At 56.8% G+C, this 21680-nt stretch overlaps 1 protein-coding gene across 7 annotated transcripts; it reads right to left on the bottom strand.

The window, feature by feature from the left end:
- Positions 1-107: 107 nt before the first annotated feature.
- On the bottom strand, positions 108-20498 carry RNF24 (ring finger protein 24). Of its 7 annotated transcripts, none has more exons than XM_072037889.1 (7): positions 20370-20481; positions 13963-14106; positions 6859-7008; positions 5218-5260; positions 3927-3968; positions 2289-2368; positions 108-1375 (listed from the first exon to the last, which is right to left on the bottom strand). In XM_072037889.1, the coding sequence occupies exons 3-7, from the start codon at positions 6999-7001 to the stop codon at positions 1237-1239; spliced, it is 447 nt and encodes a 148-aa protein (XP_071893990.1). In that variant the 5' UTR covers positions 7002-7008; positions 13963-14106; positions 20370-20481; the 3' UTR covers positions 108-1236. The 7 variants fall into 7 exon arrangements, with proteins under 7 accessions (XP_071893990.1, XP_071893991.1, XP_071893992.1 ...); XM_072037890.1 differs by lacking the exon at positions 20370-20481 and adding an exon at positions 16463-18703; XM_072037891.1 differs by lacking the exon at positions 13963-14106 and having other exon boundaries at positions 20370-20498.
- Between the last annotated feature and the right edge of the window lie 1182 nt (positions 20499-21680).

Below are 21680 nucleotides of genomic sequence, written 5' to 3'. Positions count from 1 at the left end.
CCCTTTGCTGGGACCGATGGCCCCAAAATAAACCAAATCCCACCAAACCCACCAAAAATCCCTCTGGAAGAGGCTGGGGCCGTTTCCCACCCCCCTACAAACACAGCTTCCAAAACCTGCTTTTATTTACATTTCAAGTCAAATCACATGCAAAAAAAAAAAAACGTTTTTTTTTTTTTCTTTTTTTTTTCTCTCCTCGTTTTCCTTACGAATAGTGTGATTAGCAAAAAAGACGCATTAGAATTTTTAAAATAGCAATTAAATATACAAAAATAGAGCTTACAAAAAAAAAAAAGACCAAAAAAAAAAAAACGAAAAAAAAGAAAAAACAGCGACCGTTTTAAAAAATATTCTGCTGCAGAATTCGTAGTGTACAAACACGTCTATGAGGCTCCACGCTCCATAAACAGTCGGGGGGGGCACACGGTTTTTATAGGGGAGGACGCCCCACGCTGCTGTGCCCCTGGTAATACTGAGCCCCCCCCTCTACCCCCCTAAAAGGGACCAAGAGCTGCAAGGAGAAGGGGGCCGGGTGCCTGTGGGGTGCTCGGGTTTGCTCCAAAAGGCAAAGTGGGGGCGTTTTGCCCCCCCCCAGCAGCTTGCGCCCCGCGGGCTGCTTGGTTTGGGGGATTTTGGCACTGCCTGGAGCCCCCTGGGGCTGAGAGCGGGTGCACAGGGCAGGATTTTTGTCCCCCCCTGGGGGCTCACCCGTGGCAGGGGGTTGAGGAAGCCCTGAGGTAGCCCAACGTGCGCTGTGGGGGGGGGGACACGGCCCCCCTGCCCCGCTCAGCCCTTTTGGGATCCCGGCACGAAGCCCTTGGGGGCAGAGAGAGCACGAAAGGCAGCACCGAGGCGGGGCTGCACCCACGTCACCCCCCCAGGAGGGGAAATAAAACCCCAAATCCCCCCTCGGGTGCCACCGAACCCGCGGTGGATGTGGGTGGCGCTGCTCTGGGGGGGGGCACCGGCTGCGGGCTGGGTGTCGAGGCGAGGCTCTCCCCCTCTCCCTCAGCTCCAGGATCCTGGGGAGGAAACAAAAAAACCCAAAAACCTCATTTTGAGGACGAGGGAGGTGTGGGGGGGGGACGTGCTCCCTCCTAAAGTGCTCTCAGCTCTCTGTCTGTCCGTCCGTCCATCCCCAGCTCCGTGCTGGTGCCGTAGTGCTTTGGTTGGCGGCTCCGGGTGCCCGGGGGGGGCTCCCCCTGAGCGCCGGGGTGAGTCCGGGGGGGCTCGGAGCTATACCAGGTTCTCCGCGCCTGGGAGGGGGCTTTGGGGGGGGCCAGGGTCCTGCTTGCTGTGCAGCTGGGCCAGCTGCAGCACCGGCATGTTGCAGAGCGGGCACACCTTGCGCACCTCCAGCCATTTGATGAGGCACCTGGGGGGGGAAAAAAAAGGGTAAAGCACCCCAAATCACCCCAAATCATCCCAAATCACCCCAAATCAGGGCTGAGCCGTTTCCACCACCCCCCCCGCAGCATCACCAGCGCAATGAATTCACTGCCTAGGTGCCTTTGTGCATGTAAAAATGTCTTTATAAAATACAACCAAACGTAACCAAAGCGTTACACTGGAGTTTTGCTGCTCCGAACGCTCAGAGCCATCTGCAAAAGGGCTTTTCCTTTTCTTTCTTTTGTTTTTTTTTTTTCCTTTCCCCTTGCTGGAGGGGGAAGAAAACCCCAGAGCAGATTGCTGAAGACGCAACTCTACAAAACCAGGCAAAAAGGGAGGCTTTTTGGTTCTCCTCTGTCCTCTCCCACCGCAGCAAGGCAGAAAGGTGCACCACAGCGAGCTCAGCTCACCCACAGCCATCCCCTAGCCCTGGTGGAGGAATTTAAGAGACGCTCTCCACCTGAACGAGCATTTTTTGGGCTTTGGCACCTCCCTGTGCCGGTGCCTCCGCCTCGCTGCCTCTTGCAACGCCTTCGAAAATCGCAGCGCCCCGGGCCGGGGCTTTTCCAGCGCAGGGGGAGCCCGGCAGCCACCCAGGAGCTGCAGGCGCAGGTGGATTTGGGGCCGCGCTTGGCTTTTCAGGCTCTCAGAGAGCCTGGGAGAGCAGCCTGGTGCTGATCCTGGAGCCAAGGGGTGAGCAGCATCGCTCCACGCCGTAAATAAAAGCTGATTAAAGGGGAGGTGGCAGTTGTTTATTCTCTAAAGCCTGGGACAGGCTAAGCAGCGCCGGCTGCGTAATTCTGGCGCCGTCCCTCGCGTCGTGCCTCGGACCAGAGGTGTGCAAAGGACCCAGCCCCAGCCCCTGGCTCCTGCTTTGTTTGAAATCACCCTGCACTTACTTTCTGTGGAAGGCATGTTTGCACGGACAGATCCCCAGCTCGTCCTTGGGCTTGAACTCCTCCAAGCAGACGGCGCAGATCTGAAAGACGAGCGGGTCACCGGCACGGTCAGCAATTTCCAACACAAAAAATTCACACATATCTCTAAACTGGGGGAAATTCTCCCCCACAAACCTCCCTGAGTGTTTCCTGGCTCCTGGTACAGGTTTCTGTCCTCTCCCCGGTGCTCACCTCACCACTGCCTTTAATTGGGGAAAAAAAAGGGGAATTTGGCTCCTGTCTGAGCTCCGCAGCTGGGCAGGGCTTGGCTTGGCTGCGGGACAGAGCCCGGCTTAGCGCAGCTTTGCACAGCCCCGGGGCTGCGGCCCTCCCGGAGGTAAATCCTCCAGCTCCTGCGGTCATTAAGCTGCTCCGTTCATTTAAACAGCAATCAAAATAAGTTTAAAGCCCAATCTGCCTTTAATCCGGGCTCTAATTGCCGGGGTTGGCAGCCTCTGGGCCGGGCAGCGCCTCCCTTTCTGCTTTACCCACAAACATCGCAGGAGGCAGCAGGGAACCACTGCCCCCCAGCTTTATTTGCACAGCCTGGTGGGTTTGCACCGAGGACCGAGCACTTTTTGGAGCCTGTGAAGCCCTCAGAGAGGCGGCGTCACGGGAAAAAGGGGAAAAAAAACAGAGCTGGGCAAGCGCTGAGGAGCCCAGCGGGGATTTTACCTCCTGGTGAGCCCTGGCAGCTGCTGCTGCAAACCCCCAATACCCCATTTTTTGCCCAAAATGGGATATTTCGGAAGGAGCCTGAGCAAAACCCTCCCAGCCTTCCCCAAACCCCCTTTGGGGATGCAAACAGGGCTTTTAATTCCTAACACACCCAAGCAGCCCGCAGCCGGCCTCCTCCAGCCACAGCTCCTTGCTGCGGGGACGACGGCGCAGAAAACCCACAGCAACGCATGGAAAAAATGCACCGAAGGGACGAAGCGTGGAAAGAAATTGCAGGAGAAACAACCACATGTGGAAAATTGCGTGAAGACGACAATGCATACAGACAAAAATGCGTGAAAATGCATAAAAATGCATGAAAATGAATCAAAATCCATGAAAATGAATAAAAATCCACGAAAATGCATAAAAGCAATCCGTGAAAATGCATGAAAATGCATAAAATAGCAATGAATGAAAATGCATGAAGACAGCAATGCATGAAAATGCACAAAAATACATGAAAACGTGTTAAAAAAAATGCATGAAAACGCATAAAGACCGCTGCAGGAAAACAATGCTGCTTGAAAATGATGACGACGAAAATTAATAACGCATGAAAATAATGGTGCATAAAAAGGAAAAGGCCCCTGGGAGGGGGCTGGGGCTGGCTCGATCCGGCCCCTCTGCAGCTGTGCCCGCGGCAGCTGCGTTAGCGAGCGGTGGGACGCGCAGAGGATGAGGAGCAGCATCAGGGAACGAGCACAAGGAGGTGCAAGGAGGCTGCAGGGCCAGGCACACGTCAGCTTTTGGCACTGTGTCCCTGCAGCCAGGAGGTGGCAAGGGACGGAGGGGAGCTGCAGGAGCTGCCGGGGATGGAAACTCATCGCGTTCCCCCGCTGCTGGCGGCGCCCCAGGAAGCAGAGCCCCGCACGCACTCACCTCGTGGAGGTTCAGCTCCTTCACCTTCTCCTTGAGAATGACCTGCAACACAGAGACGGGGTCAGGACATGGCTCCTGCTGCGTTTACAGCCACTCAGATCCCCATAAATCCGAATTTCCATGCGCAAACCCTTTCTGTTACACTGAAAATCCCCCCTTTTGGCCACCAGCTGGGGCTGGGTGCTGCACCAAGGCAGCAATGGGCTCAGGTTTTGCAGGGCACAGCGTGAGCAGAAAGAGCCTGCTGTAAATTAAACCTGAATTCTAAAAATATGCTAAAAACTGGGCCAGTTCTGCACACTCCTAGCAATAATAATAAAAAATACACACAGATGTGCCCGTGCTGTGACAGCTCTCCGTACATGTGGAGCCAGAAACCTCCAGTACCCCACCTCCAGCCTGCAGGCATCCCTGTGGGAGGACAGGGTGAAAAGTGGTGTTTGCACAAAAAAAAGATCCGAGGACAAACCTCAGGAGGTCCCCAAACCGAGCGCCTGGAGGGGGCTGCGCTCCAGGAACAGCCACGTGCTGGAACATCCATCCAGCCCGGCCCCACCTCCTTCGGTTTCCTGCCTGAACGCTAGGTCAGAGGTGGAAAAAGCTACAAAACCCCAGGGAAAACGGGATGTTTCAGCAGAAAATGGAGTTTATTTTAACCCCTGCGTGTGGGTGGCTGCAGAAAGCAGCTGGGTTGGCCGCGGCGATGCCTTCCCCAGGATGGATGGGGCTGTGCTGACCCCGCAGCCAGCTCCAGCCCACGCTGCAGCTGCTGGAGGAGCGCTGGATGCTGCCACCACAACACCCCCGAGGGTTTGGGAAGTGCCAGTGGAGGTGCTCCGAGGGTGGAGACGTCCCCAGCGCCCGGGAAAACGCTCCAAGACTTGGCACCCGTGTTTGGTTTCAGCTGGGGGAAGCCTCTCCCAGCTTAAACTCTTGCTTTCTGGGTGTTTTATCTTTAAATAAATGATATTTCTGCTCTTTTAGTCCTGCTGATTGCTCTTGCTGCCTCTGGGCTCACCTAGAGGGAAGCACGCGACCACCTGCAGGGCAGCATCCAGGTTGGACAGCAGCTGACCCCGAAATGCTGAGACCTGCAGAGCACTGCATGCAGGCAAGAGATGCTCTCAGGGGGCCCAGCTGGCAAAAAAAAAACCCTAAATCAGCAGGAAAAGAGGTTTGGCAGAACGTAGCAACCTCTTTTCAAAGACCTAGAGCCTCCCGGTGAAAAGAAAAGCTCAATGGCAACCTGAAGGAGCGATTATTGGCTCTCGGAGCCCGTTCATCACCTCACCTGCTTGTAGGCGTAAAGCTCTTTGTGTGCTTGGTGTCTGAGCCTGGAACGAAGAGAGGGAGAGAAGTGAGGGCAGGCCAAGACAGCAGGATTACCCCAAACCAGCAGGAACACCCCAAAGACACCTCGCTTCCCTCCCCTCCCGATCTAATCGCTTCGGTTTTCCTTTGTGATTTTCGGCTTTTTGTGGAGCGGGGATGGAGCAAGAGGGGTGAAACCGGCCCAGCCCCGAGGCTGGGAAAGTGCTTATGAAACCCAGATGGGGAAAAGCAGAGCTTGGCTGCCGGGGACCACCTACGAGGGGGAAAAATGCTCTCCCAGGAGAGCCAGCTCCAGAGCTGCTCGCCGTGCCTCGCGGAGGTGGTGGGCAATCAGAGACTCGCCAAACGAGAGGCTACAGGGGGGCGGCGGTGGCAGATCCCACAAGCAATCCTTGATCCCATGCTGTCAGCTCGGAGATCGGGGTAAAAACACCAGATATTGGCTCTCCCACGCTCGGGGTGCCTCCTGGCTGGGTTTGCTGCACCAAGAAGGCTGCAGAGGATGCTCCCGCGTCGCATCTCCCCATATGTTAAAGGAATTCCTCGCTGCTCCACAGCCTCCAGATGTGATCCTTGGTTAAAAGCCCCAAATCTCAGCGCAGGGGGGTCAGGAATGTGTGGGGCAACCCATGAGGGCTTCAGCAGCTGGCTGAGGAGGGGGAGAAACTCAGCATGAACTCAAGGTGTTGCTTTGTATATCGGATCCTCCTGCCGCAGGTTTTTGGGGGGCTTTGGGTTTCTGGGGCTGCTCCGGGTGCGGGGGATCCTCCTTTGCAGATCCTGGTGCTGCTGCTTGGATTCCTCAGGTCTCGGTCGAGGCTGGGGCTGTGCAGGGATCGTGAGATGATCTAGTCCAAGCTCCCATCTCTCAGAGGTCGGCGTTATTCCTGAGGGTGGCAGCCAAACATCCCTCCCCGACAGGCACTCTGTCTTCATTTAAAGACAGCAAGAGACAGCAGGAGCTTGCCACTTCCCTCGCTGGCTTCTCTCAGCAGTTACTCACCCTCTCTCTTCCCACACGCCTCCAACTTCTAAATTTAAAGGTTTTCTGGCTCCATCCTCCAGACATTACTCCTGGTTATTTCTTCTCTGGGGCAGAACACACCCAGCGAGACCCAGTGCCCAGGAAAACACTCGCAAAGCCCAAACACCTCTTCGTTTTGCAGGCAAGCCGTGTAGGTTCAGCTCAACCCGGGGAAAACACATCCCTCACGAGGAGGGATTTGGGTAGGGTAACGAGGGGGCAGGCATTAAACATTCCCTAAGCAGCCGGCACCCGAGTTAGCCATTAAAGAGCTGGGCAGGAACCATAAAACCCCGCTTCCAAGTCCTGGTTGAGACGCCTGCCTGAGCAACCGTGCTCCGTGCCCGTGTTAAGTGGCCCCAGAAATAAATTTCTGCTGGGTTTGGAGCCGATAACGCGGTTCCTTTCAGAGCTGCTCGCTCCCAGACGTGTTGGGTCCACGCTGCGTGAGCTCCGCGTCCGTTTCCTCTGCGAGGGATGAATGGTGAGGCCGATGCTAAGGGCTGAGCAAATCCTTTTTTTCTGATTTTAATCCTTTTTTTTTAAAATATTCTTTCTCTAATCAATTATTCTTACCTGATCAGGTAGCAGCAGAAGAGTAAACTGAGGATGAAGACAAAGATGGCCGTGCCGAAAACCACAATGTATATGTTGAGAGGCAGGTTCTGGAACCCGATGTTCGGCATCCTGAAACTGTAGTGCTGGAAATCCGAGCTCATGGGTGGGCTGCGAGGAAAGGGAGAGAAAAGGAGGACGTCAGGCTCCATCCGCACACGGGATGCCCCACAGAGGAGAGGAGGGACGCCCCGAAAACAAAGCAGGGCAGGCTAAACCGTGCCTGGGATTCCCCTTCTCCCTCCACGTGCTCCTCGCCCAGCGCTTTCCCCTCCTGCTGACGCAGGCAGTCCTTTAAATTCAACTCCAGGTGGGGATTTGCATCCAAGCCACCCCAATCCCAACGTCCCCCTGTGCCTGAAACCCCGATTAATTAGACTGAAATGCCCCAAAGCAGCCAGAAGGCAGGCTGGAGAGTTTTTCCTCCCCTCCCCTCCTGCGGTTTCCTCCCTGAGCAGAAATTCTGCCCTCCGGCACTCCTTTAGGGTGATTTCCACGCTGCCATCGGGGCCGAGGGGAGGGCAAGGACATCGCCGTGGCAGATGGCAGAGCTGCCGGGATTTACAGGTGCCATAAATACAGGTGCCAGCACAAACCCCACAGACAGAGCCCGATGAAACCTCCCCGTGCACATCCCCGGGGTGATGATTTCAGCCTGCGAGCTCTCCCACGCCGTATCAACCTCCCCGAGCCCCAAATATCCGAAAAATCACCGAAAAGCAGGGATTTGCTGGGGCTCCTCATCGTTCCTTTCCGCCCCGCGGCTCCCGAGCCGCTCACCCTTGAATGAGCAGGCACAAAGTTCCCCCGCCCCCAGCTCGGAGAAGGAAGTTAAAAAAAAAAAAAACAATAATAAATGATCTCTCTTGTTTTCCTTTCATCGGTTACTGCCCACGGGAGGCGGCGTGCAAGCCAGTTTCACAACAAACAGGGAAACTACCTGCAGTCTGCCCCCAGCTTTTGGGGAATTAAATTACGGAGGGATGACAAAATCCCCCCGGAGCAGGGTTTTTTTATTTTTCGGCGCAGGAGCAGCGCGGCTCCAGGTTTTGTGCAGAACAGGGTGAAAGTGTGGGAGGTGGCCGGGGATAACCGGGGAAAACGGCGATGAAAAGCCCCAAATCTGAGCTGCGGAGCTGCAGGGAGGCATTTGGGCTCCCAGCAAGGCTGGATTCAGGTTCTGAAAGAAAATAATCCCTGAAATTATCCGTGCTCTTTGCTGCTGCTGCGGCCCCAACGGCGCAGGGACTTCGTGGCACCTAAAGAAACCGGGTTTAAGCCCAGGAAGCTTCAGCAAAGAAACCCGACCCAACAGCAGATGCTCCTGGGCAGCCTTTCCTCCTTTGTCCCCTTTTTTTCTAAGCCTCACCGGGTGTTTTCTTGGCGCAGGAGCAGCTCTCCCATCCCACGCTTTGCCTCCTCGCAGGATCAGGCCCTGCTGTTTTGGGCAGGCAGCGAGACGACGCGACAGCAGCAAGGTCAGCAGCCTCAGCAAAATTAAAACACGGCCCCAAAATGCAGCCCCAGCCCCTCTCCTGCAGCTTCCAGCACCCACCTGGCATCCTCACGCGTCCCTGGCACCGATTTCTTCCCCTCTGGGGCGCTCGAGGTTGGCCCCCCAGCCCGGCGTCACCTCCTGCCCCTCGCCGAGGGCAGCATCCCCGCCGCCCCAAGCTCCCCTCTCCGCTGCTGCTTTTGGCTCCCTTGGTTTTTGAGGCGTAAAAACGATTTTTGGTAAAGCCTGGACTTGATTAAAACCCCCCGAGAGCCAAGCACGTGTTCAGCGAGGCGCGCAGCCCGAGCGGGAAGGCTGCAAGAGCCGTGAGCCCGCACGCACAGAGGCTTGCACAACGCCACCGAGGTGGTTGTTGTTTTTTTTTTTTTGTTTTGCTTTGCGAATAAATAATTAAAAAAAAAAAAGCGACACCACCCCCAAACCTTTGTTCCCGACTCGGGTACAGTTAATGCGCAGCTTTGCGTGGCTGCGCGGGGTTGGGTTCGGGTTTTAATCCCCGTGCTCTTTGCTGGGTCAAAGGGATTTCAGGCGGTGCAGGGCCTCTCCCGTCAGTCGGGAGCCTCCTGCTGCTTCCTTTTTGATCCAGGGGCTCCTCGTGCTGGCCGCTGGCTTGGATTTCCAGAAATATTCCAGGTTTGTTAGCTGCTCCACGCGGGGAAGGAAAGGTTCTGCGAGCCGGGAGCAGAGCTTGTGGCCTCCCACCAGGAACGTCAGCGGCTGAGGTTCCCATGTGGGGGACCACTGTGGTCGGCAGTGTGTTTTTGGGGTCCTGAGGATCATAAATCCTCTGTGGGAACGCAGGTTTCAGGAGCAAGCCTCACCAAGGCTTGAAAAAACCAGCAGATGAAGACCCCAACGTGCTGGATCTCACTACCGGGGCATGGAGAGGAGCCGAACGCCCCCACAGAGCATCCCTCCGGCCAGCCGAGCAACCCAAATAATCCGGGACCGATCTTGGAGGCAAAACAACCAAACCAAGCAGCACGGCACCAACCCTCTTCCTTCGTAGCTCCTTCAAGCTGTGACACTCTCCGAACTGAGCCAGCTCTGGGGCCTTCGGCGCACTGAGAATGTCAGTGGAGATGTGCTGGTCCTTTTTAGGACCTCGGATTTAGGGCCTGGGATTTAGGGCCTCGGATCTCCTCCAGCCACGAATTCCTGACGGCCACATCCAGCTGCTCCACCAGACCGCAGCTACAAACCACCACAGCTGCCCGAGGGAAATGAGGGATCCCAAGCTCCCTGCAGCCCGCTGCATTCTCCCAGCCAGGATTTTGCCCCAAAACGCTGTGCCCGAGGTGGCCGTGACCCTACAGCAGGGGCTCATTCTCCTAGGGACGATCCCAGAGGTGCAGAAACGTTACGGTGAAAAATCCAGCAGATAGAGGCAAAAAAAGAGCCTGCCCAGGATCCAGGAAACTGTTAACTTGAAAAAAAAAGCCTGAAATGGGATGATTTTAAGGAGCCAAGCTTTTGGTTTGTTTGATTTTCTCTTTTTTTTTGGGGGGTGGGGAGCGTGGTAGGGGAGGAGCTGTGCTTTAATTCGCTTCAGATTTACCAGAACGCAGCCAAAAGAAATAAAAAGGAGCCGTGAGGGAGGCCGGGAGCTTTCCGAGGCAGGACAAAAAGCTTCAGGCTGTGCCCGTGGGACCCCAGACCCCGCGTGGGGCTGGCTGCGGGTCTGAAATCCCGACCTGCACCCAGCAGGACCTGGAGGCAGGGTTATAAAAAGGTGCCAGGCTTCCTCTCAGTGCAAACCCGGCTGCCTAGATGAAAGGGAAGGAGGGAAAGCCGGATTTTCCCAGGCTGAGGCACGGGGGATACGTCCCGAAAGCCCTGAAATTAAAAGGCACCGAGGTGTCCTTATGACAGGGCTGGACGCAGGGATGTGGCTTCTCTGCGGGGAGGGATCCCGTAGGAAACCCCAAAACTCCCTGCAGGAGATGCCGGTCCGCACGCAGCTGCTGGGACGGGGAGGACGCAGCCTCCGCGTCCCTGTGGGATTTAATTAATGGCTTTAATTAAGGCCCAGTTCTGGTTAACGTGAGGTTAAAGAGCAGGGGAGGCAGGGAAGGGAGAGCTGCAGGTCCCACCGCCCTCCCCCTGCTCGCCGCGCCCTCTGATTACAAGCCGGGCACTTCAAGGCAAACCCCAAGAAGCCACGCAGCCCAAATCCATCCTTCTCATTAACAGCAGCAAGCAATTAACGAGCTCAACCAGCTCGGCCGAGCTCTTCCACGCAGCTTTCAGCGGGGAAACCTCCAAGGGAGGAACCCAAGAGGCGATTACCCTGCTGCACGGCACTGGGAGCGCTGTGGGGACCTCACCCTCGCTGCTTCCCGATGGTCCTTGGGGTTTTTTCTCTCCTTCCGAGGGTGTTTTTGTTGCTGTTATTTCTTTCCGGAGCGCCGAGCACCCCAGCCACGTTTAGCCCAGGCCAAGGGCTCGGTTTTGGGGCTGGTGGCTGGCTGCGGGCAGCAGGCACAAGGAAAAGTTTCCCCAAATCCCTTCGTTTGAAGGGGGAATTGAGGAACATGCCCCATCTCCTTCCCCCTGGGAATTTCCACAAGCCATAAATATGACATTTATATGTCCAGGCTGAGATTTCCAAATAATTTTTCCAAAAAAAAAAAAAAAAGGGGTTTTGGGGCACTTGGGAAGCAGCAGTGAGATGCTACTCAGATAAGCAGCCTGGCAGGAGATGTCGTGACACGTGGGTGAATTCTGGTGAATCCCAACACGGAGCTGTCACCACCGGGGCACCCAAGGGGTCACCGCACGTCACCAAGGGGGTGACAAAAGCCAGTGCCACCCCCCCAGAGCCAGCAGAGCCCATGGAAAGCAGAACGGGGAACAGCGGGAGGTTGGAGAGCAAAAGGACCCGGCTTTTCCCCCAGAAATCGGGCAGCAGAAATTAAAAATTCCTCCCCGTGGAAGCAGGATGCTCCACGCAGGGCCAGGGGCAGCTAGGTGCACGGGATGGGGTTTGCAAACCCCCATGCAGAGGCCCTAAAACCTCTCCTGGTGTAATTTATCTCTCTCCAAACGTCCCTGCACCAGCAGGGGTGCGCCCAGCACCTTCTGGGCTATCGCGCCGCGGTTCTCCAGCAAAGCCTGCCCAGGAGGTGCTGCCTGGTTCAGACCTTTGAGCCCTTTCCCCTCCCTCCAAGAGGGAATCGGATGCTTTTGGAACAGGAACCAAAATTCCCTGGCTTCGTTCCCTGGCTGGACGACACCAAACACAAATTTAACTCCCTCAGCCGCTGGTGGGGAAAGAGCGAGCTGGAAGAGGCTCCCGGCGAAGCGATCAGCAGCCAAAAAGGCCAAAAAGTCTTAAAATGAGAATAAACAGAACCTCCTGGCAGTGCCACCAGCACCGCTGCAGTTTTCTGGATCCTGGAGGGTCGGTTTAGCGGAGAAGCAGCCCTGTCACCGCCGTCCCGAGGCACATCTTGAGGAGGAAAAACCTTTTTGCTTCTGCCGGAGAGGCGCAGGAATTAGGTCAGCTGCAGTTCCCAGCGCCAGGTTAAAGCCCGGGGCCGTCAGCAAAGCAAACAAGAGGCTCGCTCAGGGCTGATTTTGCAAGATCCAGACAGAAAAAAAAAGATGTAAAATAAATAAAAAGAAAAAAAAATCTCTGGTGCTTTTTTAAATTCAGCCTAAGCCAGCAGGGGAGCGGAGCTCGGGCTCCCCGTGTCTGGCAGCAGCGGGAACGAGGAATCGAAAGCAGCCCCGGGGTCATCCCACCCGGCACAGCTTTTCTGGGAACTGCAGGCGAGGCAGCAAGTTTCGGGAAAGCCGCAGGAAGTCGGAGGAGCAGCCGCAGGATCCGTGGCTGCCAGAGCATCTTCGGGAGGCTGAGGGGGAGCCGCAGGCTGCCCACGTGAGCTGAGCCGGGCTTCTCCTTGGCCATGAGATAATGCTGGAGGAATTTTTTTTCCCCTTTGGCTCCGTGTTTTGTTTTTTTTTTTGCCCCTCCACCCCCTTTTCCTGGCACGTGGCTCCGTCCCAGCTGCGATGTCACGACCTGCTGAGCTCATTTTTCCTCCCGACAGCGTGGTGGGAAGGGAAAGGATGCCCTGAGCCCCCCTCCATCCTCCTGGCTGTGAAATGCAGCGGCCCTGTAGGACCCGACCCTGCTGCCCCCACAGCACCAGCCCCTACCGCATCCCATCAGGTGCCAAAGCCTCGATTTATGGAGTTTTCCCCCCGATTCATGGGCTCCTTGCAAGCACTGCCCGGCCGAACCCGGTGCTCAACACCCGGATAACCCAGGGAATCGCAATCTGGACAGGGAGAGCTGAGGGATGCTAAAGGGGCTCCCAAAATATCACATTTGGGGAAAAAAAAAAATCAAATCACCCTCACCAGGTTGAATAAAACAAAGAAAAAAAAGCAACCGGCCTTCTCCGCCAAGCAGATGGATGATATGACCTCCCGAAATCCCTTCACCTCCACTCCCTGAGCTCCTTTAATAGGAAAAAAAAAAAAAGCAGTGCAGGGATCAATAAATCCCTGCAAAGTGCTCCAGGAGCTCCGGGGCTGGGGAGAGCAGCTGCTGGCAGCAGCCCGAGCGAGGCGGCGAGCCGAGCCAAGCGCAATTTGGGATGCGGGAGGGAAGAAGGAGCTCGTTTCAGCTCCCCGAGGTTGCTAGGTTATGGAGGTTTTTTGGGGGCATAATCTGCAAGGGGATCCAGATGGCCGCAAAGCCTCGCGGTGGAAAAGCAGCGTGAGGCCTGGGAGGGAAGAATTCCTCTTTATGCTGCTGCCTTCTGCTCCCTCCGAGCCCAAACCCCGGATTTTGGGCCTTGGGAGTGCCCAGCAGACTCCTTCGCTTCGTTTTTACTAAATATACAAAAAGCAGAACAGGTAGCTCGATGCAGGAGAACCGAAAGCCGGACACCAAAACCAAAATCACCAAGAAATCCCGGGGAAGAGCCGCCCCGAAAGCCCCTCTGTCGCTGCGAGGGCCGCGTTGTCAGCTGCTGACAGCATTAAAAACCCTTCAGGAAAACCCAGGCAACCCCAAAGCCAAACCTCAGCCTGCTGGGAATTTACCCCACCGCCATGTCACTGCCATCTGATATTTTTCCTAATGCTTACAGGAAAAAAAAATAAAAGGAGCTCCGTGCTCAGCCTGTCCTTTCTCTGCTTTTACCAGAAGCACTGGGTTTTGGGGGAATATTTCTTCCCCGGCTCCTTCTGCTCTGCTCACAGCGACTGGGGGCTTTGCAGCGCTTGAAAACCCAGCAAGAAAAAGAGATGTCAGGTCCCGGGGCACAAATTGCTTCACTCCCACGGCTCTGCAAGGTGGGCAAAAGCCTCAGAGGTCAGCAGGAGACAGGAGAATTACTTCTCTGCTCCCGGAGTGCCTGGCCAAGCCCCACGGAGAAATGTGTGTAGGAACAGCACACGTGGGTCCTTCCTTCTCCGTCTCCACGCTGAGCGCTGCTGTCCCTCTCCTGCTTTGTGTCCGAGAGGAGAAAGGAGGCTTGATCTCAGGGCTGGAGGTGTTAATGAGGTCAGTTAGCCAGATTTTCCTGACTTACGTGAGGAGCAGACACTTTCAGGAGCACGCTTTCCTTCCTTCCTTCCTTCTTTCTTTCCCTCCTGCAGAAAGTCCTCAGGCTGCGGGGAAGACTTGAGCTGGCAGAAGAGACCCCTCCTGACACGCGGTGCTGACGCCAGGCAAGCTGTTTGGCACAGAAACGGTTTAAAAAAATGACATTTTCTGCAGCCAGAAAGCTCTCCCGATGCCATGGCCTGACCTCAGCGGGACGGAGAACGGCAAGGGACCGCCAAATTCAGGGTAGGGCTGGTGGGACCTGGGAGGTGACGAGCGAGCAAGGCACAAATCTGGAGCATCACCTGCCCCAACTCCCCACTTGCCCAAGGGCTTAAGGGCTTAAATTTCTCAGAAATTTAAAATTTCTCAGAAATTCAACCCTGAATAAGCAAAAACACCAGGCTGAGGCTGCGACGTTGATGCAGAACTCATTGAAAACCCAAAACCAAACCTGCTTCAAGGCTACCGGGGCCTCCTCGGGCACCCATGAGACCGGCAGGCCCAAAAACAGCCCGCTCCCTGCCAGATTCCTACAGATTCCTGGCTGCTGAATCGGCTACTAGAAGGCAAAATATATTGCTGGCGCTAACGACCCGGCTTAGCAACGAGCACGCAGGCTGCATCGAGTGTCTCTCCAAAGGTCAGGGGAGCGCATGACGCCCGGGAGCCTTTGCGTAAGCTCTTACTACGAGTTTGAGGCGCTTGGAGAGAGCCCGGAGGTCGGATCGCAGCCCGCCACGTCCTTTAAAACGAGAGGGGGGACCCCAAATCCTCCCCTCGGCATCGCTCCGGCTCTCTCAGAAGGGTTTGGTGTGAAATCCCATCCGAATTCACGGGGTGAGCGGTGTGGTGGCTGCTGGAGCGGTTCAATGAGAGCGCCGCAGCCTCGTTAGCAGGGTGGAAATTAGGAGCTGCCCTTTTTGGGCACGCTGGGCTGCGGCCAGGCATTCCTGGCAGTGCCTCGAGCAGGGATGTCATAAAAACCCCTGGGGTGTGCACGGGTTTTCCTCGTGGGCTGGGGACAATCGGGTTGGAAGGCACGTCCCGATGAAGACCCTGCGCAGCCCAAGCCCCCCGAGATCATTTCAGGGGAGCAACTTTATGAAATAATGGGACTTTTGGAAATAACGCTGCTTCCAGGGGTAATGCAGCCCCCAGGAACTGCTTGTGGAGGTCTCTCAGCACGATTCTTTGCAGATTTCCTGCAAGGAAACCTTTCAGGCCAGCTCTGTGCTTACCCAGCCAGGAGCTGCAAATCATCCGAGCCACGCACCTCCAAGCTAACCACTGACCAACGAGGCCAAATGTGTTGAAAAAAACTCCTGCCACTGCACAAAACTCCACGGAGAACACGCAGGAGGGTTAAAATATTGCTTTAAAGCCTTTGATTGGCCCCAAATCCCATAAATTGGTTCAGCTCCTTGCACCCCATCTCCGCCAGCACTGGCGAGCGGCTCCCTTTCGAAACTCCGGCGCGGCAGTGCCGTGACGCTGTGCAGAAAGAAAGGGGGGGAAAAAAAATGGCTCAAGCTAATCCTGCAATTTTATAAGACGTTAATCCCTTGATCTCATTGAAAGGGATTAGAGGTCCTGGCGAGGGAGGAAACCGACGAAGTTTTCAGGCAGATGGACCCCAAAACGGAGCGAGGGGAAGGGGCGAGCGGGCCTGCAGTGATTTGGTTTGGGGAACGAAGCAAGGCACGGCTGTTTTTGTGACAAAAACCAGCTGCCTGCTGCAGGAAGGTTCGCTCTCGGGTCGTACCTGCTCGCTCAGAGGAGAGCCATCAATAAATCAGAGAGAAACATCGAGAGGTGAGATAAATCAGAGCGTGAGGGAGGCTTTGCGAGCAGGGAGAGGGATTCAGGTGATCTTTCGGCGCACAGAAAGCGAACTTCCCACTTTTAACTCCCACCAAAACAAAAAAAAACCACCCAAACCCACAAGAAAACCACCAAAACAACCAAAAACCCTAAGCAAAGCTGCACCGTTTCACCCACAATTTCAACCAGGACCCCCCCTCTGCCTCTTTTATGGCAGGCTGCTTGCAGGGCTCTGCTTTTGTTCGTCTCCGGCGCGTCCCCGCTCCGCTGAGGAGCTCACAAAAGGGAGAAATAAATAAATAAGCCCCCAAAACGCAGCTGCCTTAAGAACCGATCCGCCAGGAAACCACCCCCGGGGGGGGAAAGCCGAGCCCCGGCGAGGGTTTCGCGCGGAACAATGGAAAAAATGATTCCTTTGGAGGCAGGCAGAAATATTTGCTGCTTTGCGAAAGAGCTCGGCGAGGAGAGGAGCTTAATTCGATCCTTACGCCACGCCAGCGCTTTAATTCCGTGCAGGCTGCGGGCAGGAAGGGCCTGCTCGGGGCTGGGAGGGAGGAAGGGAAGATGCTCGGGTGGATTTATCGCTCTCAGCAGCAGCCAGGCTGAGCCCGGGCTCCCTAAAATCACTTGGGACGGGCTGTCGGGCTCCCCGGCCCCCTTACCTGCCGGGATTCCCTCCGGGGTGGAAAGGGGCCGATGGATGAGCTGAGCTCTGCCTCCCAGCACCACGTTCCAGCTTCCTTCAGCCTTTTCTTTTCTTTTTTTCTCCCCAAAAGCCCTTTCCCAGCTGGGAAGCCGCTAGGTCTGAGAGGCTGGAGCGAGAAGGGGGCAAGGTCGGCGCGGCGCTTTCGCTTTCTCTCTCCGCTTGGGAACCTGGCGCTGTTTCCAGAGCCCGGCGTAAATCCTGCAGGGCTAATCCTCCGCGGGAAGAAAAACCAGAAAAAAACAAAGTTGTGTCCTCTCCTTGCCACGTTCGCTGCCCCCGAGTTGAAGGGAGCAGAGGAAGGAGCCCTCCCAGCTCCCAATTCCTCTCCAGCCTCGACGCAGCGAGCTCGCTGAGGGGCTTTTAGAAGCGGTGGCTGCGAAAGAAACCAAAAAGGCTCCAAAAAAACCCAACGGCGACCTCGGAAACATCCAAGGGGGGAATCATCCGTAGCGCTAAAACACCCCGCACTGCCCCGTGCTCCCTCGCTGCATCTCCTGCCCCCGTCCCGCTCCTTTCCCCAGGCTTTGATCCAGTTTTAGCCGAGGCGGTGGCGGCGTGGGAGCAACCTGAGCCCTGGCAGCCCCCGCCCCAGCTGCTCCCGGCTAATTTAAGGCCGCGGCGGGGATTTGCTGGGTGCTGCTTTGGGGTTTGGGGCACGGTGAGATGTGGATGGGGACGCCGGCACCGCCACCGTGGTGGTTTGTCCATCCTCTGTATGCTCCTTGGTTCATTTGAGGGCTTTTGGGGTCAGCTCACGTGTCCTCCTGGTGGGAAATCCTCCCCTCGAGGCGCACCCACGGTGTCTCCAAGCTCCTCTCGAGCTCCACGGCTGCCACTCCCCCGTCGACGTCTCGTTTGCGAGATGTTCGTTAATTAATTAGAGCTAATGGATGCATGAGGTGGGGCAGCACGGGCTTGGCACACTGTCACATCACCCATTTGGGGAGGAAAAAGCAGCTTTGAGCATCCCACCAACGCGGCTCCACCCCGGAGAGCACTCGGCTACCACCAAATCCCCGCGGAGGTGATGCCCGAGCTCCCCGCACCTCCAATTAACAACCAAATTAATTCCTGCTCGGCTCTCGGCGTGGCAGGAGGCACTGCCGGGGCCGGACCGAGCTTTTCCAAGCGGCTCCTCTCTGTTCTTGCATTGCTCACCCCGAAACTCCCGAGCCGGGCTGAGCTGGCCCCGTTACGATGCCACGGGGTGGCCGCTCCCGAGGCAAAGTCTGACGGGGCAGAGCACGGCTTGCAGGAAACAAAAAATAAATAGGAACGCAAAAAATATATAGGAAAGGTCCATGGGATGCTCGTCCCGTGTCCTCTTCTCCATCCCTGCCTGATGGAGAGTTTCGGCTCGCCTCCAAACCAGCACAACCCCCACGCCAGGCGGCACAACAGCCACCCAAAGCCAGATTTTGGGTGGGAACGACGAGGAAAAGCTCCAAAGCGCCGAGCAGGGAATAAAATCCAGAGACTTTCAGGGGTTTAGGGAGGGCAGAGAGAGAAGGGGATCCTTGCTGGGACCGGGCCAGGTCCCCTCGCCACCCTCAGCAGCGCGGTGACAGCACCCAGGCACCTCTGCCCGCCGCTCCTGGCACGTTCCCTTTTTAATTTTTAACACAAAACGCAGCAATTAGCACGCTTTGGGCTCCTTCCACGTTGCCCCCGAGCGTTTCTTCCTGCGCTCTTCCTCCCCGAGTTATCCGAGGCAAAGCCTCGTTCATTTTTTATTATTTATTTATTTTTTTTTTTTTTACTTTCCGGGCTCGGGGCCAAATCTGCGTTTCATTTCTCGCCGCAGATGGCCCAGCGGCCGGGCCTGCGCGAATAAAAGAGCCAAGCAACGGAGACGAGAGGAGCAGAACGAGCGTGAAACACTCGGGACAGCATTTGGGGAGCGATATTTTACGGGGTTTTAGCCAATAAATCAGCGAGCTGGCTTAGGGGGCGCCGGGAGGGACAACCACAGCGGGGACACGGCTCGAACAATGAAAAAAAAAGGGGAAAAAATCATATTTTGAGCTCAGCTCGTGCTCTGACAGCCCGGATGGGTGAGAAGAATCGGGTTCGTCCACCTGGGCAGCACAGATTTCCCCTCGTCGTCCTGCCCGGCGTCCCCGCGTGCGGCCCTACACGTCGCGCAGGGCAGGAAGGAGGAGATGAAAGGCGGGGAGCAGCGCGTAATCCTAACCTCCTGCCAGAGGGGCGGGGGGGAGAGGAGGAGAGAAAAATCGATAATAATAATAATAAAAAAAAGCAGCACAACACAACGAGCCACGCGCTTTGTTCGCCGCACGTGGGACCCCCCGCGCACCCCAATGGACCCCGCAGAGCCCCCCCGCTGTTCCCAAGGGTGTTTTTGGGGTCGGGAGACGCTCCCCTCCAGCCCACAGCCGCGCTAAAACAAAGCCCGAAGCCAGGCTGAGGAAGTCCGAGACAACACAAGCCCCGAAAATACCAAAAAAAAAAACCCACAGGCGCACAAAAATGAAAACCTCAAAGGCGCGTTTTTCACCCCAAACGTGCAGTTTGCAGCCCCGTGGGACCCGCACGCGTCCCCTGCCAAAAGTAGGGTCGGGATGTGCCCGCCCCGCTGCCCTGCTTCTATCCCAAGCCCTTTTTTTTTCATTTTTGGGCTTTTTTTAGCCAAGGCAGCCCTCAGAGCGTCGCCTCCTCCGCCCCCCGCCACGTCGGGACCTTCTCGGGGGTGCCAAGCATGGCACCCCAAAAAGGGACAGGATATGGGGTGGCAGGGACAGGCGGTGCCCTGCAGAGAACAGGAGGGGAGTGCACGAAGAGGGAAGGAAGGGGCAACCCCAGATTTATAGGGCTGTGCAAGGGGAGGGGGTCCTGCCCCATAAGGGTGCTGGAGGGGGGTCCCAGCCCCATAGGGGTGATGGAACGGGGGTCCCTACCCCATTAGGGTGCTGGAAGGGGGCTCAGTGTCCTATAAGAAGGGGTCCCTGCCCCACAGGGTGGTGAACGGGAAGGGGTCAGCACCCCATAAGGGTGCTGGAGGAGGGGTCCCCCTACCCCATAAGGATAACGGAGGGGGGGGTCCTTGCCCCATAAGGATGCTGGGGAGGGGCTCCTTTCCCCATAGGGATACTGGAGAGGGGGTCCCCATGCCCCGTAAGGATAATGGAGGGGGGATTCCTTGCCCCGTAAGGATGCTGGAGGGAGGATTCTTACCCCATAGGGATACTGGACGGGAGGTTCCCCTGCCCCATAAGGATAATGGAGGGGGGTTCCCCTGCCCCATAGAGGTGCTGGAAGAGGGGGATCCCTGCCTCACAGTGCAGTGAATGGGAAGGGCTCAGCACCCCATAAGGGTGCTGGAGGGGGGCTCCTTACCCCATAGGGATACTGGAGTGGGTTCCCCTGCCCCATAGGGATGATGGGGGGGCTCCTTGCCCCATAGGGATAACGGGGGGGGGGTCCTTGCCTCATAAGGATGCTGGAGGGGGTCCCCCTGCCCCATAGGGTTACTGGAGGGGGGTCCCCCTACCCCATAAGGATACTGGGGGGGGCTCCTTGTCCCATAAGGATAACGGAGGGGGGTACCCTGCCCCATAGGGATCCTGAACAGCGCATCCCCTTACCCCACAGGCGCTCTGTGAGGCGGGCTCCCAGCCCCCTCAGCCCCCCTCAGCGCTCCCGAGGGGCCTCCCCCACCCCACAGAGCCGCACCGGGGAGGGCTCCAACCCCCAAAAAACGGCACCGGGGGGCAACCCCTACCCCCACAGCGACACCGCAACGAATCCCTAACCCGCTGCGTCCCCTCAGGAGGAGGCGGCCCCGTGTGAGGGCCGAGACCCCCCCCTTTATCCCGCCCCCCCCCTGCCCGTCCCGCACTCACCGTCCCGCCGAGGCCGCTCTGGCGCCGGTGGGGAGGGACCCGGATGGAGCTGGCCCCGCCCCCTCCGCCCCGCCCCGCCCCGCCCCGCCCGGCGCCGGGCAAGGCTGCCCCGGCTTCGCCGCGCCGTACTGCGCCTGCGCGGAACAGCTCTCCGGGGGGGGGTGTGGAGGGGAGGGGTGACGTCATGGAGAGGGGAGGGGGGAGGGGGGGTGATGGGGACATAATGGGGGTGTTGGGGACATAGTGGGGACATTGGGGGGCAATGGGGACATAATGGGGACTTAGGGGGACAATGGGGACATGGGGACATAATGGGGACACTGGGGACAATAGGGAGATGGGGACAATGGGGACATAATGGGGACATAGGAGGACAATGGGGACATAATGGGAACATTGGGGACAATAGGGACATGGGGGACAATGGGGACATGGGGACATAATGGGGACATGGATGATAATGGGGATGTAGGGTGACAATAAAGACATGGAGACAATGGGGACATAATGGGGACAATGGGGACATAATGGGGACATAGGGTGACAATAAGGACATGGAAGACAATGGGGACATAATGGGAACATTGGGAACAATAGGGACATGGGAAACAATGGGGACATGGGGACATAATGGGGACACTGGGGACAATAGGGACATGGGGGACAATGGGGACATGGGGACATAATGGGGATATAGGGTGACAATAGGGACATGGGGGACAATAGGGACATAATGGGGACGGGGGGACAATGGGGACATAATGGGGACATAATGGGGACAATGGGGACATGGGGACAATGGGGACATAATGGGGACATGGAGGACAATGGGGATGTAGGGTGACAATAGGGACATGGGGGATATGGAGGACAATGGGGACATGGAGGGGACAATGGGGACCTAATGGGGACATTGGGGACAGTAGGGACATGGGGGACAATGGGGACATGCCACCCCACCCAGGTCTGTCCCACCACCTGCCGGCCTCAGTGGGGACACCGGTGGCATGTTGCGTGACCACGGGGAGGTGGCACCATGTTTAATGCCATGGCTCTGGGCGGTGTCTCTCCTCGTGGAGGAGGCCGAGGTGCCTCCTGCTCCGTGACCTCACCTGGGCGAGCCGTGGAGGCGTTGTACAACCCGAAACTCCGGCCCTGCTGCCTGGCTCGGGGCTCCTCCCTTGCCCTATCTGGCCAACCTCATCTCCACCTCGTGAAGAACCCAAAAATGGCCATCGTTGGCTTCCCTCAATCCCTCCTCTTGCACGCATGCTCTGAGCGACGTCCTCCATGTCCCCTTGGAGGAGCTGT

The sequence above is a fragment of the Anas platyrhynchos genome, chromosome 4, assembly GCF_047663525.1.
Source record: "Anas platyrhynchos isolate ZD024472 breed Pekin duck chromosome 4, IASCAAS_PekinDuck_T2T, whole genome shotgun sequence".
NCBI lineage: Eukaryota > Metazoa > Chordata > Aves > Anseriformes > Anatidae > Anas > Anas platyrhynchos.
The sequence above is the reverse complement of the archived record's forward strand: the minus strand, read 5'-3'. Positions and strand labels throughout refer to the sequence as shown.

Excerpts from the sequence above, each read along its gene's own strand:
- RNF24 (XM_072037891.1), bottom strand. The coding sequence starts at position 7,001 with ATGAGCTCGGATTTCCAGCACTACAGTTTCAGGATGCCGAACATCGGG. Across the intron at positions 2,369-3,926 it reads AGGAGCTGAACCTCCACGAG|ATCTGCGCCGTCTGCTTGGA; the intron begins GTGAGTGCGTGC and ends CTCGTCTTTCAG. Across the intron at positions 1,376-2,288 it reads AAACATGCCTTCCACAGAAA|GTGCCTCATCAAATGGCTGG; the intron begins GTAAGTGCAGGG and ends TTCCCCCCCCAG.